The 19,692-nt window shown below is 33.0% G+C and overlaps 1 protein-coding gene across 2 annotated transcripts in view; it reads right to left on the bottom strand.

Moving 5' to 3' along the window:
* LOC143191255 (uncharacterized) overlaps positions 1-19,692 on the bottom strand; it is a 182,893-nt gene that overhangs the window by 27,136 nt on the left and 136,065 nt on the right. For both annotated transcript variants that reach the window (XM_076396151.1, XM_076396150.1), the window contains exon 4: positions 7,483-7,554. In XM_076396151.1, the coding sequence (XP_076252266.1) occupies positions 7,483-7,554 (72 nt within the window). The remainder of the gene's footprint in view (positions 1-7,482; positions 7,555-19,692) is intronic.

Here is a 19,692-nt window from a genome sequence, read left to right as displayed (position 1 = left end):
CATCCGTCAATCTCGGAATTGTAAAAGGTACAATATTACAGTTCGAATGGGAAGTTCTGCCGCACTTAGTGCACTCACCAGAGTTATCGGTTTTTAATTACCACTTGTTGAGATCATGCAGACTTCGAAATGCTGAAGAAATGTGAAAATAGATCGATGCTTAGATCGGTCTGCCAAACTAATACGATACGACTGTTCTTTCAATACGATATCGCCATGTTGTCATAAAGATAAGAAAAATTTTAGAAAATCAAAGAAAAATACCTTCAATAAACTATATATTTTATATATGAACGCTCTGAATTAATTCCAACATCTGATATGATAAAAAGTTTCGTTCAATACCATATGCGGAATTTTCAAATAAGGCGGGCGTCGATTATATCAATTAATTTAACGATATATTATCCATATCTCGCCCGATATCTAGCGACTGCGGGGACATAATTTATTGTCTTTGTTGGAAATAAAAGGGTGTAAACTACTTTCCGGGCTAGTTGATTTAAAATTTAATTTAGCCAGTTGTTCAGCCAGCTAGTTTTTGCAGCAATATTTGGTCCGATCCTCTAGGAACTCGATAGATATTATGTGGCGATTTGCCACTATCAGACATGGTTCTACCATCATACGCCAGAGACGAAATAATAGTGGAAGCATTGAGTGGAAGTCGGTAGTTCAACACCAAATCAAGCGAAGTTGATCTGATCTAATGGGAAGCCCATGGTCAGCATGTTTTGGTGTGCGAAAGTATCTTGAGAAAGAGAGAGGAAATATCGCTAGAAAAAGCTTGATTTGTGGAAGAGAAAAAAATTATCTTTCACCAGGAGAACGCACCTGTATAAAAGGTTGTGCTAGAGACGTGAAGAAGTTGAGAAGGCCATAGATGAAATTTTCCAGGCCGCCAATTTCTAATGTTGGAGAAACGTTGAGTTTATGTAGAAGAATAAGTTCATTGTTGTTTGTTCAATTTCCCGCAGATGTTTTGTTCATGACAAATGGCATCACTGACGCATTAATCTGGCAGATTTTTCGACAGTAGTGAATTTGTTAAAGGAATCGGTACAAATATACTATAGAACTTTACACGTTAAACAAAATTTTTGTATTGAAGCGGTTGTGTGTACGATGGGTGTCACATTTGCTAGCAATCGAATAAGAATTTTCGAATTTTAATATGATTTAATCATGAGTTCACACCCAGGACTCCGAATTAAAACAAGAGGCTGCGAAGCGTTCAGAAATCGATAAAATTTTAGCATCATATTTTTTGGGAATTCTAGGTAAGAAACATTAAGATATGATAAAGAGTTTCGTTCAATACCACATGGGGAATTTTCAAATAAGGCGGGCGTCGATTATATCAATTAATTTAACGATATATTATCCATATCTCGCCCGATATCTAGCGACTGCGGGGACATAATTTATTGTCTTTGTTGGAAATAAAAGGGTGTAAACTACTTTCCGGGCTAGTTGATTTAAAATTTAATTTAGCCAGTTGCTGGGCGGTGTTAAGACTTTATAAAACCTTTTGGGTTTTGTGCTTTTACTCTCGGAAATTCTACCGAACGTTTTATATCGCTTCTAAAAGCCTAGTCAGTATTGTTACTGCTGGTACGGGGACCCATTTAAACAGAATTAAATACATTTGCAGCGCATTATTAGGATTGTTCTTGACTGGGAGAACTGTTGTATGTCGGTGTAACAGTTATTATAAATAAGGTTGCTTTTAAAATTGGTTTGTGTGGTTTTTCATCAAGTAATTCTTACAGCTAATAATTATAAAATATTTAAACAATAGAAATTGTAGAGATATCTTCTCTCTTAAGGAGAAATGTGGTATTTTTTTATTAACTTTTTTCTTAAATTTCATGATATTAGTGTCAGTTCTCAGTACAATTAATATCAGTTTTTATGTATTTACAGGGGATACAATATAGTACATCTTGTTGCATGTTAGCAACACTGCTTCCGTGTTACTCAGTTTATTTGCCAAGTACCTTTGATTATATTTCAGTATATTGTGGGTTCTACAACGGTTCAAACAAGCGATCGGTTAAATGTGTGAAGTCTCCTATGAATCATCCTTTTTTCTTACAGACAACCGGCTTCATGTATGGAGAACTCCAAAAGTATCCTATTATCTGGACTGATTGTTTTTTACAGTCAAGCATGGGGAGTTGCCATTTTGATTTGTGCGGCAATATTGTGGTATTCAGCTGGTCACTGGTTAGATTATTGGGAATTACTATCTCGACTCTCGATGATGAAATTCCTACTATGACTAGCCTGTTGCTTCCAAACACTGCTATATTTTATAATAATGCACTATACATACACATAGCCAAAAAGGTTTAGTCTTGGTTTAGGGATCATCAAACATCTTCTTTGTCCAACAAAATCGCCAGACCTCAATATAATTGAGCTTTTATAGGGAGTTTTAAAGCACAGAATTAACAAAACAATGCACAAACTATCACGAGCTTCACCTATTTTAAAAGCTAATGGTGGCTTCACACATTAATAAATAAATATTGTGAGGTGAATTGTGAAGGGATTCATGAATGTCATTTTATAGGGAATATAATGTCGTTCAGATACTCGCTGTGGCGTTTTCCATTGGCTGGAGTTCAAATTATTCAATTTTCAATGACTCTGTTGCATATATGCCGTTGGATTTGAGCGTTGGTCTGGGTTATATTGATTAAAAGGTTTGTTGGCGTTGACTTACAACTTTGTAAAACACCACAAGAGTTTGGTAGAATGTCTTGCAGATTCAAATCATATCATCTCTGCGAGAGATAAACACCATCTCGTCCTTTACGCAGAACGTTCATTATGACATCCGCTGTATCACAGGTAGCGTCGTGCTGATGGAACATGACACACGCCTTTCATGTCTGTATCTAGTTTTGTCGCTGTTAACTAATTAAATCAAAAATTATGCATAAAAAAGTTGATCCAAGATTTGCATCAAATAATAATTTTTTGCGAAGGAATTGCCAGCTGGTGAATCTCATATGAGTTCGCGTCGTTCCATATACGGCCATTATGATTATTAATATAGACATTCATTTAAAAATGCACCAAAATATTTTTTTTTAATATTTAACTTATTTCAGCTCTACAACATATCAACATCCAGTCGATTGTATGTAATATGATTGTGGGTTGTTGATTTTGGGACACAGGCGTAATTTTGTTGATGTGTGAAGTCTATTTCATTTTTGAAACAAAATACGATGAACTTGTTTTTTTGACACGGTTAACAACAGAAAATATTTTTAGAAATTATACGGAATGTACGCTATATTTTTGGCATTAAAAACTGAAATGGGGGCGGAATCATAACTATGTTCCAGCTGTGCGCATTGGTCACCAAAGGACCGTAGGTATAAAAGCAAAAACAACTGATTTTTTTTTGCTATGTTATGTAAAATTTTATAGAAATTTGTTTTGTGACGAAAAATAAATTGTTTAAATATAGAAGCGAAACAAATATTCAAGCCCAGAAATGGCTTTTCAAAGTAAACTATGATAAACTTAAAGGAATTTTTTATTAGATTCTACATTGGTATAGAAAGGTTTGTCCTTTGGATTTCAGATCGGATGATTATGCACAAGAGTAACCAACCTTTCCACCAAAATGCAATTCCTGATTGTAATATAAATAGTATTTCATTATGGTCAATGTGCATAATTGAATTAAAATACATAACATAACATGAACACATATCCTTTTGATGATGGATTGAATGACAAGATGTTCACAAGCTGAATTTTGGAACTGGCAGAAGTTCATTTCACATGAGAATCTAAAAATTAGATCTGACGACAAACCTTATCTATTATGTTAGAACGAAGTGAATTGGGAACTTTGAACACTAAACATTATTATGTGTTTAACAAAGATAACAGATGTCATAAAACAGATTCTTCTACAATATACGAAACTGTACCTTCGACTTCAAGTAGATAGGAATCAGGCAGTAATCGGTAAGACGAATAATTAAGGGTATATACGGTAATACTGAAAAAAAGAGTTGTTAAATAACAGGTCAATTGAAAAGTCTACCATAGTAAAACACATTTTTTTGGCAAAATGACTTTTTTTTATTCAACATAATTTCTTCAAGGATGATACACTGATTATAGCGACCCTCCAACTTTTCGATACCATTTTTGTAGTACGATTTGCCCTTTGCTTCAAAATAGGCCTCAATTTCGGCGATCAACTCTTCATTCGACAAAAGTTTCGTTCACTCGGATGACTGTCGATTGGACTTCGGAGTGAAATGATAGAGCCATGTTTCATCCATAGTCACATATCGACGCAAAAACTCGGATTTATTACGCTCAATCATCTTCAAACGCTGCTCCGAATCATCAACTCGTCGTTGTCCTTGCTTAAAAGTGAGCTCGCACGGCACCCACTTTACACAGAGCTTTCTCATACCCAAATATTCGTGAATAATATGATGTACACGTTCAGTTGATATCTTTATAGTCTCTGCTATTTCATTCAATTTCAATTTAAAGTTATTGAAACTCATTTTGAGGATTAGGGCTAACTAAAAAACATGGATTTAATTCTAGTAGCGCCATCTATGTGTCAGGCCGGGGACTTTTCAATTTACCTGTTTTATTTATAAATGAAATAGCTATTGATTATTATTATATTCATACCATAGTATGAATACTGTACTTGTTATTGGTTATTGTTATTATTCATATATGAATAATAGTTGTAATTGTCCTTAAGGTAAGTATTTTGATTACAGTTTATTGAAATTGTCGAATAAAATAGATATAGATTAACGAGAAAAAATAGTAAAAATTAAGCGAAGCAGCAAAATAAATTTAAAGTATTACTGTACAAAATAAATTTATAACAAAAGATAAGTAAAAGTATTACTTATGTATAAATATAGCATATATCTTATAATACTGTCGACTAAGATATTTAATATTACGAGAATAATGTTTAATATATTGTGTTTCATAAAGATGACTTGAAGAATCCTTGTATGTCAGTATAACGGACACAACACATATATTTACTTTCAAGATTAATTCTATCACATATCTCATTTTTATGGCGTATTTCTTAATTATAGTGTAATATATTTATTAAAAATAGCATAGAATTGTGAAATTATTTATAAAAAATATACGTATATATTAATAAGCTGTTATGCTCATATGTATACAAGGGTAATTTGAAGAGTTCTCAGCCTGACATATATTACTTTGTACAATAATGTTCAACTTATTCTCTCGAGTAGTTTCTTTACGCGAATTCTTTGTTTTGGATGATAGAGAACCTGGTCCTGGCAAGAGATGACAAGGTCCCTGTTCTTTATATATCAAGAGTTAAAAAGTGGACGGCTGAATTTAATCCTGGTCGCGCATCCCTAGTAGATGACCTACGTGAAGGACAAGTGTGCTATCGTCTTGAAGAATAGGCAAGTGAAGCTGTGTGTGACAATGAAGATTGAAAAGTATCGGAAAACTGATGTCACATTTTTTAAACGCCGATCAAAAGTAAATAATTTTCGAAGCAATATTTGGTCCGATCCTCTAGGAACTCGATAGATATTATGTGGCGATTTGCCCCTGTCAGACATGGTTCTACCATCATACGCCAGAGACGAAATAATAGTGGAAGCATTGGATGGAAGTCGGTAGTTCAACACCAAATAAAGCGAAGTTGATCTGATCTAATGGGAAGCCCATGGTCAGCATGTTTTGGTGTGCGAAAGTATCTTGAGAAAGAGAGAGGAAAGATCGCTAGAAAAAGCTTGATTTGTGGAAGAGGAAAAATCATCTTTCACCAGGAGAACGCACCTGTATAAAAGGTTTTCTAATACAACCTTTTATACACGTGCGTTCTCCTCATACACGTGAAGAAATTGAGAAGGCCATAGATGAAATTTTCCAGGCCGCCAATTTCTAATGTTGGAGAAACGTTGGACCAAGTGTATTCAAGTCGAGTGAGTTTATGTAGAAGAATAAATTCATTGTTGTTTGTTCAATTTCCCGCAGATGTTTTGTTCATGACAAATGGCATCACTGACGCAACGGTACAAATATACTATAGAACTATACACGTTAGACAAAATTTTTGTACTGAAGCGGTTGTGTGTACAATGGGTGTCAGATTTGTTAGCAATCGAATAAATATTTTCGAATTTTAATATGATTTAATCATGGGTTCACACCCATGACTGTGGATTAAAACAAGAGGCAATTGTGAATCTTCAAGCAAGAGACTGCGAAGCGTTCAGGAATCGATAAAATTTTAGCATCATATTTTTTGGGATGCCATTGGAATTTTCTTTGTAGATAAATTATAAATTAATAAAACAACATATTTGACCTTACTGAACCTTTTGAACTAATTGGATGCAAAAACTTTTTAAAAAGACTCAATTTATAGAAGAAAAAATAACTCCACTAAGATAATGCATCTAAACTTAAAAAAATCTAGGTAAGAAACATTGAGGATATGTTCGATTAAGGAAAATTATACTGAGCAATAAAAACTCATTTTTATAACTGTTGAAGCGTAAGGGAGGACAAATTTAAAAATACAGCAGTATTTTATCTCTTCCTTAAATTTATAATAAATCATAGTATGAAATAATTAAGGTTATTTAAAATTTATAAACATTTCTGCAGCTGAAATTGTTAACATTTCTGGAAAGGGAAAGGCCTATCTACTAGTTACTCTCTTGTCCTGATAGAAAACGAAGGTATGTAAATTTTCTAAGATTCGGAGAGGAGAAGGCCAAGGAAGTTCTTAAATTTTTATTATTGTATAAAACATACAATAGAACTTGTAATTGGGGATTACCTATCGAGTTAAAATCGGTATGTACTTCGTTCGGTTCTTGGTATCTGTACTATTATCTCGAATGCCTGCTTGATAAGGGTGAAAGCCTGCATGTTATTTTCGCCCTACATGTGTTTCATCTTGTCCTAGATAAGTTTTCGTTTCATACCCAATAAGTGATTTTTAAATTAAATTAATTATATTAATGAGCTTAGACGGACATCAGATACTTCGATTTTAGATTATTAAGTATCTACATGTAATAGAATAAATACATTTGAAATTATCTAGACATTAAAAAAAATATTGTATAGATTTTTTTTATTTCAGTTTATTTATTTGAATATCCTAGCAAATACACATTTTTTGAATTTGCATAATTCATAACGCTATATTGAGAAATCGATCCTTTAACAATCATGTAATATTTTTATCCAAAAATTCTATGATGTATGTATATTTGTGTGATTTATGTATGACATAATAAGTTATGCATGAGAAAATAATTAAATGTTCTTGCTAAACTTTTTGCCCTAATCGGGGAACAAGTCTTCTCTCGGACAAGAAGTTTAATCTTTCTACTTAGCCTAGGATAAACTAGTTAGTTTCGTATTTAATCCAAAAAAGTAAACTAAAAAAATACTTACTTTGTTTTAGTTTCTCCAAAATTAGTGGGTAAAACTCTTTGGCGGTCGCATTGTTGGGTTCGTATTGTAAAACTGAAATTAGAATTCTATTTTAAGAATCATTACCATAATAGGATTTTTCGTTTTTAGATGGATTTGGTATTTCGCACGGAAACCCTACAAAGGAAATCTTCAAAGGTTAAGGTTTAAAACGACCTCGTTTATTTTTTGGGCGCTAGCTAGCCAAGACTAAGTAACGTTTTCTTTGTAGAGTCTCCTTTATTATTTAACACTCTAAGACTTTGACCTAAATAACCGTTCCAAAGTTCAAAGTTGTTTGGTATTTAAATATTAAGAGACAAACTATATTTTAGGATGGTCGATATTCATTAGTTTACTTTTGCTGATCTACATTTTATGTCTTAATAATATAATAATATAATATAATATATATACACTGAAGAAAAATAGAAATATTTCGAATATAATGGGTTATTACGAAATTACTCTTCGCTAACTTATCCTCAGATTTATATCGCAGTTTTAATTTTTAAATTGTATTTTATTATATTTTTATATTACTCTTAATTTTGATGACTCTCTATACACGGCATGTATATATACATGTGGCTAATTCTGATACATGTAACGGTAATAAGTCTTAAATGATAATAAAATACTATCAGATCGGCAGTATCGTTAGTGCATAGGTATATTCAAATAGTCACCACTTTTGAGGTAGAATATTTTAATCACATTGCTTCTATCAAAAACTATAGAAAACTAGGAGGAAAACTACTCACGAGATTAGAATATTTAGCTAAGTCTACCAACGGCAACATATAAAATGTAGATGAAACCTTTGTAAATCGACACAATGAGCGTTCTCAAGGTTTAGCAACTCCACTAGCAATTGGGATTATAGAAACCTCATTTCTTGATGCCGAGCTAAGAATAAACGATATAATATATAGATATGGATGATCAAGGGCAGTGGAGAAACATTGTTTCAATGGCTTCACGTCCTGCTTATACAAATTTGACGATTGGAGAGAGTAGCGTCAGCACAGAAGAAAGCAATAATTGTTTTTACACTGAAAAAATGTAACAATCTAGCAAATATTGTAAAATCTATTGAGGTATAGAATGTAGTTCAAAGAGCTCGCGAATTTATTTATCAGAATTATTTAACTTTTACTTTTGATTACTTCTCAACATAGTAGTCAATGTAATTATGTGTATGGTTTTTGAAAATACACATGGAGCTCAATATTTTTACATTTTTTTATATAATTAATTAATTTTCAATATTAGCTATATTACTTCCACGTTGCTGTGATTTAGCAGACTTGTTTCATATTTTAAGGCGCAATCTTGGATCACTTTGTGTATCCATTTGATTTCGAGGTTATCATGAAGCTCTTCGTTGGTTAGGTAGTGATAAGTATTGGTAATTAATCGTAGAACTTTGTTTTGAGTGCGTTGGTAATAGTTGGTTTGATGTTTTAGTGCAACCCCATATTTGCACCCCATAGGTCCAAATTGGCTTTATGATTCATGAGCATTTTCCGACTAACTAGTACTCTTGCTTGACTTAGAGTCTAATCTGCTCTGCTTTTTGCCTAACATAATGTTCCGAATTTTTAACCTGCCATCGTGATGTTTGCCGAGGTATTCAGCTAATTCTACTTGAGGTATCGGGCATTCGCCAAGTTATATAATTAGGTTTTTGTCATTTGGCCGCAATGCAAAATTGACATGGACGGATTTGGATTGGACGGACTCTTAATTAAGCTGCATTTGCAAGTCTCTAGTCTATTTGTAGATGTTGTTGACCGCTACTTATACTTTTTCTTAGACATAGATACATCGTTTGCTATGATAACTGTGCCGTCGGCAATGTTCTAAGTACTCTTTCTTTAGTTGTTGGGATATCAGCAGTATAGAGCAGATACGTGACTGGTCCCAGGACACTATTTTGTGGAACTCCAGCCAAAGAGCAAGGAGGCACATTGATCGACTGTTTAAGTGTCAGATTACTTTACCACGTTTCGTATATCATATGCATTAGTACTTTTATTGATAGAATATGTATGTGTTCACGATTTTTTATTTTTTCTTTTAGAAAAAATCGAGGCTTTTTGTACATCGAAACAGGACATGAGGGAGTTGCTTTATAACGAACATTTCTAAACTGATTAGACCACGAAATGTTGCAGCAACCAACCGAATAAGCTGAACCAAAAAAATATGTCAAATACATTGCAGAAGAAGGAAATTGGAAAATTATTCTGCTATTATATTCCAAGTAGATGTCCAGGTTGGACAATGCGGCGGCCCAAATTCAATTTACCAATATTGGCCCAAACGTTAGCCATTCTGAGGTTCTTTAAGCTTTTACCAGCGCTAGACTACACAGAAAATTGAAATATATTTCCAAGTGTTATTCCCAATATATTAACAGGTTAATTGAAAAGTCCCCGGCCTGACACATAGATGGCGCTACTACACTTAAATCTATATGTTAGTTAGCCCTAACCCTCAAAAGATGCGTTTATAAATTTGACAGCTGTCGGATCATTAGTTTGTGAATATTTTGATTGAAGCAACTTTTGTTACTGTGAAAAAAAATGGATGAAAAAGAATTTCGCGTGTTGATAAAATATTGCTTTTTCAAGGGAAAAATACAATTGAAGCAAAAACTTGGCTTGATGCCGAGTTTCCGAACACTGCCCCAGGAAAATCAACCATCAAGGATTGGTATGCTAAGTTTAGACGTAGTGGAAATGAGCACCGAAGACGGTGAACGTAGTGGGCGCCCAAAAGAGGTTGTTAGCGACGAAAAAATACATAAAATGATTTCGAATGGCCGTAAATTGAAATTGAATAAAATAGCAAACAGTCTACTGAACATATACATTATATCATTCACGAATATTCGGGCATGAGAAATCTCTCCGCAAAGTGGGTGCCGCGCTAGCTCACTTTTACCAAAAACAACGAGTTGATAATTCGGAGCAGTGGTTGAAGATGATCAAGCGTAACAAATCTGACAAGTTCCTGCGTCGATATGTGACAATGGATGAAACATGGCTCCTTCATTTCACTTCGAAGTCCAATCGACAGTCATCCGAGTGGACTGCATACGATGAACTTGCTCCAAAGCGGGGGAAAACGCAACAGTTGGCTGCCAAGGTTATCGCAGCTGTATTTTGGGATGCGCATGGAATAATTTTCATTGATTACCTTGAAAAAGGAATGACCATCAACGGCGACTATTACATAGCGTTATTGGACCGTTTGAAGGACGAAATCGCAGAACAAGTGTGCTGCTTCACCAAGACAATCAGTCACCGAGTCACAAATCAGTGAAAACGATGGCAAAAATCTATGAATTGAGCTTCGAATTATTTTAATGTTGCAAAAAGTGCACAAATAAATCAGAATTTTTAAAATTTTTGTTTTATGAATGTTCTGTTAGTTTATTTGGAATAAGAAAAATGGGTGCTTAGACATGACATTAATTTGCTGAGCAATGTACAAAAATTAAAGGATGGACCAACATTAATAACAGGTTTATCAAATCATGAACCTCAAATCTATATATAACAACAAATGACCTATTACAATAATTGGTATTATGGTTAATATTTCATGGAAGGGGTGAAGGGCAGGGCGGGAAAGAAGCAATTACAGAAGCTCTATAGCTGAGAAAACAATGGATACTGGTTTAATTTGGAACTTTTATCACTATGTTTTAAACAGAATCGAAGATAAATAAACTACGTATATCCGATTCTGAGAAAATTGAATACGCTGAGAAAGAAAACTAGTTAAAAAGTAATAATAATAATAAAAGAAGTTAAATTGACAATAGTGTGACAATCACTGAATCAATTGCAATTTGAAAATATTTAAGGTTTCGAAAACATTCCTTAGTCTATTCTTTAGACTATCATCGAAATAAGGGAAAAACAAAGAGGAAGTGACAAGTAAAGATAAACAGCGTGCAAAATTACAGTCGTTTTTAACAAAAATACTATTGCGTCATGCGATCGGCAAGAAAAAAAGTCGAAAGTATATCATCCAACAACAATAATATAATTCGAATCGCTTTCTATGTCGTAAAACACCAACGAAGATAAATATATATTTTTAATTTCCGTAAAATAGTATTTGCTTTATTTAATTAGCGAGGTGCGTGATTAAAAATAAAGAACAGGTCATTAATATTTATAAATAAATTTACATCTGCTTGTACTCTAATAAAGAGACGGCTACTATAATTTTTCACTGAAGCATTTCCAGCCGGGTTCATTTAAAACCCTGTCAGAAATATCCTACATTGGTCTGACCTTTTCCATCCGCATTATTTAGTTTTTTTTTTGTTTGATTACGTATGGATGTGGCTGATACGCACACGGATAGGCGGCATTCATGCAAACTTCGTTTGGCTTCATACAATGTTCAGTTTGCGTCAACAAACCCGATAATGATTTAAATAAACAAATTTTTAATGTATAACTGTTAATAATATATATTTATATATATTTATGGATAATATTTTTGGATAAAATCTTCACTCGACATATAATTCGTTTTTTGAAATTATTGCGGTTACAAACAGCAACTACCAATTGCTTCGTACCTATGTATAACAAACGGGTGGAAAAGTTCAGGGCCTAACACATAGATGGTATTAGTTTTATTACATTCACCGCTTTTTTAGTTAGTACTAACATTCAAAGGGAAGCTGTTAAAGTTTCAAGATATTCTACTCATAAGTTTGTGAGTTTGTGATTTTTGTTATTTTCAAAACCATGTATCAAAAACAATTTTTTACACTACTTCTTGATGGGGAAAATACCGTTTAAGCGAAACAATGGCTTGAAAAGTATTATAAGGAATCCGTTCCGTCTGAAAAGACAATAAAGCATTGGTTTGCTGATTTTAAACGTGGTCGTAGAGACATCGATGATGCAGAACGCAGTGGACGTCCCAATGAGGTGGTAACACCAGAAAATAGTGAAGTTGCGTGAGTTAGCTAACATCGCAAAGATATCAAAATAACGGGTTGGGTTTATGTTGCATGAGCATTTGACTGTGAGAAAGCTCTGTTCAAAGTGAGTGGCTCGTTTGCTCACTGTTGACCAAAAACAAATACGTATTATGATTCTGAGCAGTATTTGGAAAAGTTTAAACGTAATAAACCGAAATTTTTGCATTGATTTGTGTGAGTGGACAGCAACTGGTAAACCTCGTCCAAAGCACTCGAAGGCGCAACAATCGGCTGTAAAAGTTATGGCCACGGTATTTAGGGATGTGTGTGGTGTACGAAAGGAAAACACCATCAGCAGTGAATATTATATAGCATTACTGGAGAGTACGAAGGCCGAAATTCCAAAGAAACAACCGCATATGGCAAAGAAAAATTTTTGTGTCATCAAGACAGCGGACACAAGTCAATCAAAACAATGACAAAACTACATGAATTGACTTTCAAATTGCTTCTACATCTACCGTATTCACCTGATTTGGCTCCCAGTGACTACTGGCTGTTCACAGACCTTAAAATTATGCTCACCGGTAAGAAATTTTGCTCAAATGAATAGGTTATCGCTGAAATTGAGGTCTAATTTAAGGTAAACCGATTCGACACTAGCCGTCTAAGAGAATGTACAATACGATATTAAATTTCTCTTGCGATTGAGCTGTTATCGGGCGGTGAGTCTAAGTACTTATCGAATTGCCCCCGTATATGCATAGCGTAAATCAATTTTTGCTTGGATATGTTATTTTGAAATTAAAAACATTGGGGTACTGATAGATAGTATCAAATCTCGTTGTACTGTTAAATAATATTGATAATTAATGAAAATTTATTATGTCGTTTTTGAGGCATTATAATTCTAGCACTTGAAGTTCATTTTCGTTTCAGTGCTGTGATGTTTCTTATATATAATAAAACATTCTCGAGGTGTGCTTTCGTTCTAATATATATCTAAGTGTCGACTGCTATTATTCCGGGTATAGCATTCAATTGTATCGTATAAAATTAACTAGAACTCAAGTACTAGTTACTCAAAGCACTTGGAATTTGAACAGATGCATCGCATGTCAAGGTGTTTCGTCAAAGGGAAACTGAAGCTGCTTGAAGTATTCATAGCTCTGAACTACTGAAATCGGCGTGTTATAATCTGCCACTGCTGAACGCATCCACGAAACGTGCTAAATGAAGTATTTACTATATGATTTTCCGCTATTATTAGAATAATATTAATTTTTTTTGTATTTGAATGTAATAGATGGCATCAGAAGTGACGATATTGCTTGTACCATTGATTATTTAATAACTCACCATTTCTTTATTCCGTGATAATTCTTTTTTGACCGAACAATAATATAAATATTTATATCCCAATAAGTATGGAAGCTGAAAAGTCCCCGGCCTGACATTAACGCTACTAGAATTAAATCCATTTGTCTTTCAGTAGCCCTGACCCTTATAAGATGCGTGTATAAATTTGACAGCTGTCGGATCATTAGTTTGTGAATTATAGCATTTTGAGTGAAGCAAATTTTGTTATTGTGAAAAAAATGGATAAAAAGAATTTCGTGTGTTGATAAAATATTGCTTTTTTGAAAGGAAAAAATATATTTGAAGCAAAAACTTCGCTTGAATTTGCGGACACCGCCCCAGGAAAATCAACCATCAAGGATTGGTATGCTAAGTTTAGACGTGGTGAAATGAGCACCGAAGACGGTAAACGCACTGGACGCCGAAAAGAGATTGTTACCGACTTAAACATCCACAAATCTACAAAATGAATTATGAATTACCGTAAATTGAAATTGAATTCAATAGCAGACACTCTAAAGATATCAACTGACCCTGTATATCATATCATTCACTAATCTTTGGGTAGGAGAAATCTCTGTGCAAAGTGGGTACCGCGCGAGCTCACTTTTGACCAAAAACAACGACGGGTTGATGATTCGGAGCAGTGTTTGAAGATGATAAAGCGTAATAAACCTGAGTTTTTGCGCCGATATGTGACAATAGATGAAATATGGCTCCATCATTTCACTCCGAAGTCCAATCGACAGTCATCAGAGTGCACTGCACACGACTCCAAAGTGTGGGAAAACGCAACAGTCGGCTGACAAGGTACAGTCTGTATTTTGAGATGCGCGTGGTATAATTTTCATTGGCTACCTTGAAAAAGGAAGGACCATCAACAGCGACTACTACATAGCATTATTGGACCGTTTGAAGGACGAAATGGCCAAAAACCGGCCGCATTTGAAGAAAAAGAAAGTGCTGCTTCACCAAGACAATGCACCGTGTCACAAGTCAATGAAAACGACGGCAAAAATCCATGAATTGGGCTTCGAATTGCTTACTCATCCACCGTATTCTCCAGATCTGGCCCCCAGCGACAATTTACTGTTCTCAGATTTTAAAAGAATGCTCGATAAGAAATTTTCATCGAATGAAGAGGTGATTGCCAAAACTAAGACCTATTTTGAAGCAAAGGACAAATCGTACTACAAAAGTGGCATCGAAAAGTTGGAGGGTCGCTATAATCAGTGTTTCAGCTTTGAAGGGAATTATGTGGAATAAATAGAAACTAATTTTGGCAAAAAAATGTGTTTTACTATGGTAGGCCGGGGACTTTTCAATTGACCTGTTATATATCTGCCCTATTATTTGCTATTTCCCTATAAAGTATATTTTTATGAATTATAGGATCATTAATTACTTTTATACATTTTGGTTTCGATGTAACTTGTAAATTTAATTCAAGCTTTACTTTTCCTTAAAAATATTTCTAAAAGTCACCTGCTGCTGGAACTTACACAAATTTCATTCCACGTGTTTTTGCGTGAGTATTGATTTCGACGTTTTAGAAATGCGATTTCTAAGCATTGAAAAAGAATATCATTAAGACTATAAATTTTAACTCCAAACGAAATTATATTATATCGGGTTTGTTTTCGATTGCAGTAATTATATAAGTAGTTATGCTTTATATAAGCAGAAACGTGATGAAAAGATAGCCAATGTGTTGTTTTTCCAACTTTAAATCCAAATTGTTTATTATTATTATTATTATTATTATTATTATTATTATTATTATTAGTTATTGGTAAGATGTATTGGTATGGGATGTATTAGTAAAAAGTAATAACTAACGCTAGACACTAAACTATTTTTAGTAATGTACGCATTTTAATATAATAAAGCCTTAGTTTTACAAGACACCATTAAAATTGATAACAGTAATTTAAAATTGTATAACTTAAGTATGCTTATTAGTTTAATAACTTAATAGTTTATATAACTTATGTTTATATTATAAATATATATGTTTTAATAGTTAGCTTTTGTGTTACAAAATCTTGATTGAAGAACATCAATTTAGTTTATAAAAAACTGATTCTGAGGTTTTACATGTTGTTGGTTGACTTGAAGATATTTATATTCTTGATTAAAAGATTTAAACATTTATTAGTGGTGTCTGATGTTCAAATTATTTTGATGCATACAAAATCAATGTATACAAAAAATAATTCGTAGCGATATTTTTGATTACGTAGCAATTTACTATCTTAAATATCTGAATATTAAATGTAAATCATATTTTGCCTCATATATTAATTTAATTAATAATAAAATGACTATATTAAAACACTATTAAATATATTACAAAATAATTATTATCCGATATATGCAGTACATATTTTATATAATTTTATATTTATTTATACTAAATGTGCAGTAACTGAAATGACAGAGTGCATCAGTATAACGTAATCATTGATGTAATTAATATTTGATAGAACGTTAATTATTATAATAAATTGTTTTGTGTAATAAAGTAGTGTTGGACAAGCGATGCCTTATTATTTTCATCGTATTGTTTTTTATTTGATTGCTACTACTACTTGACAAGTGTCTACACTATTCTTCATTTAATTTTTTCAAGTTTCAGAAAACTTATGTGTGGCCAAAAGCTCAAGTTATTAACCGATTTAAAAAAAAAGAGGAATTTCTATGTTGGGCTGTTTGTTGGATATATATTTGTATATTTGTACATTTGTTCGCTGATTTTTCCCTCAGTTATGGATCGATTTTCAAATTTTTTTTATTCGATAGAGTGAGCTTCCGAGGTGGTCCCATTGGAACCATGTCCAGAATCTGATGGGGGGGTTATTAATCGAAGGAAACCCTCAAATGGACGTAGAAAGTTTTCACATATCTTTTTATCTAAAATAATCGGATATTTGTGTAAGATGTTATTCCTGAACTGATGCGACGAAAAATCGAAATTAGTTCAAGTCATTCACTTTGCTTCTTAAGCACTAACAAATATCATAGGAAGTCTTAGAAATATCAACGGCAACTGTTTATATGGTGTAATGGTTAGACCATAAAACTCACACACTGAGGTTACGGGTTCGATTTCCAACAGGGGCAGCAACTTTTTTTTCTAGTTTAGCTGGAACAATTGCCAAATTACTGGGGCCTGAAGCGTTCCTTATTTTCAATTATTGTTACTTTATTCCTATTTTTCCTCATATATATCTTTACTTGGCCTTCCCATACTAAGTAATACTTAATCAAATAACTAAACTTAGATTTTTAACAAAAAAAAAACGTTTTAAAATAGAATATGTATGCCGTATTGTTTGGGTTTTTGTTTTTGTTAGTAGTTAAAATATATTGTAAATAGATAAATAGGTTCAGGTAGGTATTAAGCAATTACACAACAAACAAATTATTAGGTGTGTATAGAATAGAATATATAATACGTGTAGTAGATAGGTTAAATAAGATTTTTGTTTATTGTTATTTAGTTATTACAACGATTATTATGTACGTATTTTATTTTAAAACGTTTTTTTTTTGGTGTATTAAAAATCTAAGTTTGAATAGTTTTTACTTTTTAGTGAGTTCTTTATTTATTTTTTGAAGTCGGTAAATTTTTTTTGTTAAGATAATGTTTTTTTTTTAATTTTCGAATGGTAATAATAAATTAGGTATGCGATCACAGAAAGTTTATTAAACATTTATTGTGTAATTTATTTTAATTCTTCTCATGTTGATTTTCTGTTACATAGATATTAATTTCGCATTTATATGTCCTTAAATAATGGTATAATATGTAATCATGAAAATGTGACTACTTTTATGTTATCAGAAGAAGTCGACAGGCAATAATCAATTAGCATGTAATTCTTGGTTTATTTTCTAACCGAAGTTTTAATAAGCTAAAATCCGCGTGTTATTAAACACAAATTATTTATCGCTCCATTTTTGTTTGAAAATCCCAAGAGATTTAAATTAATGGTTATACCTGATAAATGTTTATTTAGTAACTTCGATTTATTTTTGAATTCTTTTATTAAATTGAAAATACGCCATAAATAGATTTTATTTCTAAAAACAAATATTAGTCAAAAAAAAAAAACGTCTGGGACGAATACGTCAGATAGGCAACTGATTTTAAATTAGATTTTATATGTTCGAACAACTTAAACTAACACCTAACTTTAATCCGGCTTAACCTACTAACAAACAACTACAACTAAGACATTTTCACTGAATCACTTGTGTTCAAACATTTGCAAGATCGGGAGTTTTTTTCCATTTGAGACGACATTATGCACATTTAGACGCCAGGACACTTCTGTGTTGACGTGGTTCTGGAGTCTTCTATTACGGTAATCAGCAAATCTTCTGATAGTTTCCGTAACCATATCAATTTCTAGGTCGCGATGGAGGTCTCAAACGCGTACATACCAAGGCGGATTCACAGTACATATCAGCACCTTATTTTGGAATCTCTGGATCACTTGGACATTGGAATCACTTGGACTGGCACAGCCGAATTCAATAGTTCCAGACTGGTCTCATTATCTGAGGATATAAGATGAGCTTGTTGTAAGTTGATAGCTCGGAGTTTCTACCAATACATTCTTCTGAACTTGATGTTCATCACCTTTCTTTTTTATATGCTCCTTCTATCTGAGCTTGGCATCCAGGGTCATGACAAGGTATTTTGTTGTGTTGGCATATGAAATTTGCATGCCGTTAATAAAAAGACACTGCGTCATGATCCTTATATTTGTGAATTGAATATGTGTAGATTTTACTTTTTGGTCAACAGTGGGTAAACGCGAGACCCACTTTGAACAGAGCTTTCTCATAGACAAGTGCTCAGGCAATATAAAACCAACACGTTCTTCTGATATCTTTACGATGTTAGATAACTCACGCAACATCACTATTCGACCATTCAAAACGATTTTGTGGATGTTTTTGATGTTTTCTGGTGTTAACACCTTATTTGGATGTCCACGCGTTCTGTATCATCGGTATCTTTACGATCACGTTTGAAGTCAGCTAACCAAAGTTTTGTAGTTGTTTCTGATGGAGCGGATTGCCTATAACACTTTTCAAACCATAGCTTCGCTTGAACGTTATTTTTTCCCATCAAGGAGCAGTGTAAAATTTAAACACCAAATTATTTTTGAGACATTGTCTCGAAAATAACAAAAGTAGTGTTACACTTAGCCCAATAACTCACAAACTTATTGATATAATATCATAGCATTTTAACAGCTTTCATTTGAAGGTTAGTACTAAAAAACAGTGAATGCAATAAAACTAGCCATCTATGTGTTAGGCCAGGGACTTTTCAGCCCATGTGTTATGTATGTATGAATTGATTTCAATTTGGATGTACACACTGATGTATTCACCTCAAAATGTTCTTGTTTGTGTATAGATCCAAGTACAAATTAGAAGCAGTGTTTAAATAATTTATAATTAATTAATACATTTCTTTTCAGTGATTGCATTTATCAAAGTGTTGCAAGAAATTAGTAATGCCTTTAATACCAAAAATCCTCCATGATCAAATGGCGCATTTAATAAATAGTAATAACTTTGATTAAAATATAACTTTAATTCATTAAAACATTTCCAACTCGGGAATTCGGATATGAGAAAGTTCAAAAAAAAAAAATCTCAAAGTTTGGGTATATATATTTGGGTATTGGGAACATTTTCGGTTTATTTTTTCTTATTTCAAGCCAATAAAGTATGTTTATTGTACCTTAGGAGGAAACGACGGGAAATGGCAAAACGGGAGCTAAGATTCCAAAGAAGTTTTTTAAAAAATGTGCCCTTTGTGGCATTTTTATTACAACCATCGGAGTTAT

This window comes from Rhynchophorus ferrugineus, unplaced genomic scaffold, assembly GCF_030347505.1.
Source record: "Rhynchophorus ferrugineus isolate W39M unplaced genomic scaffold, kcgeb_rfMv2 rfM2, whole genome shotgun sequence".
Taxonomy (NCBI): domain Eukaryota; kingdom Metazoa; phylum Arthropoda; class Insecta; order Coleoptera; family Curculionidae; genus Rhynchophorus; species Rhynchophorus ferrugineus.
The sequence above is the reverse complement of the archived record's forward strand: the minus strand, read 5'-3'. Positions and strand labels throughout refer to the sequence as shown.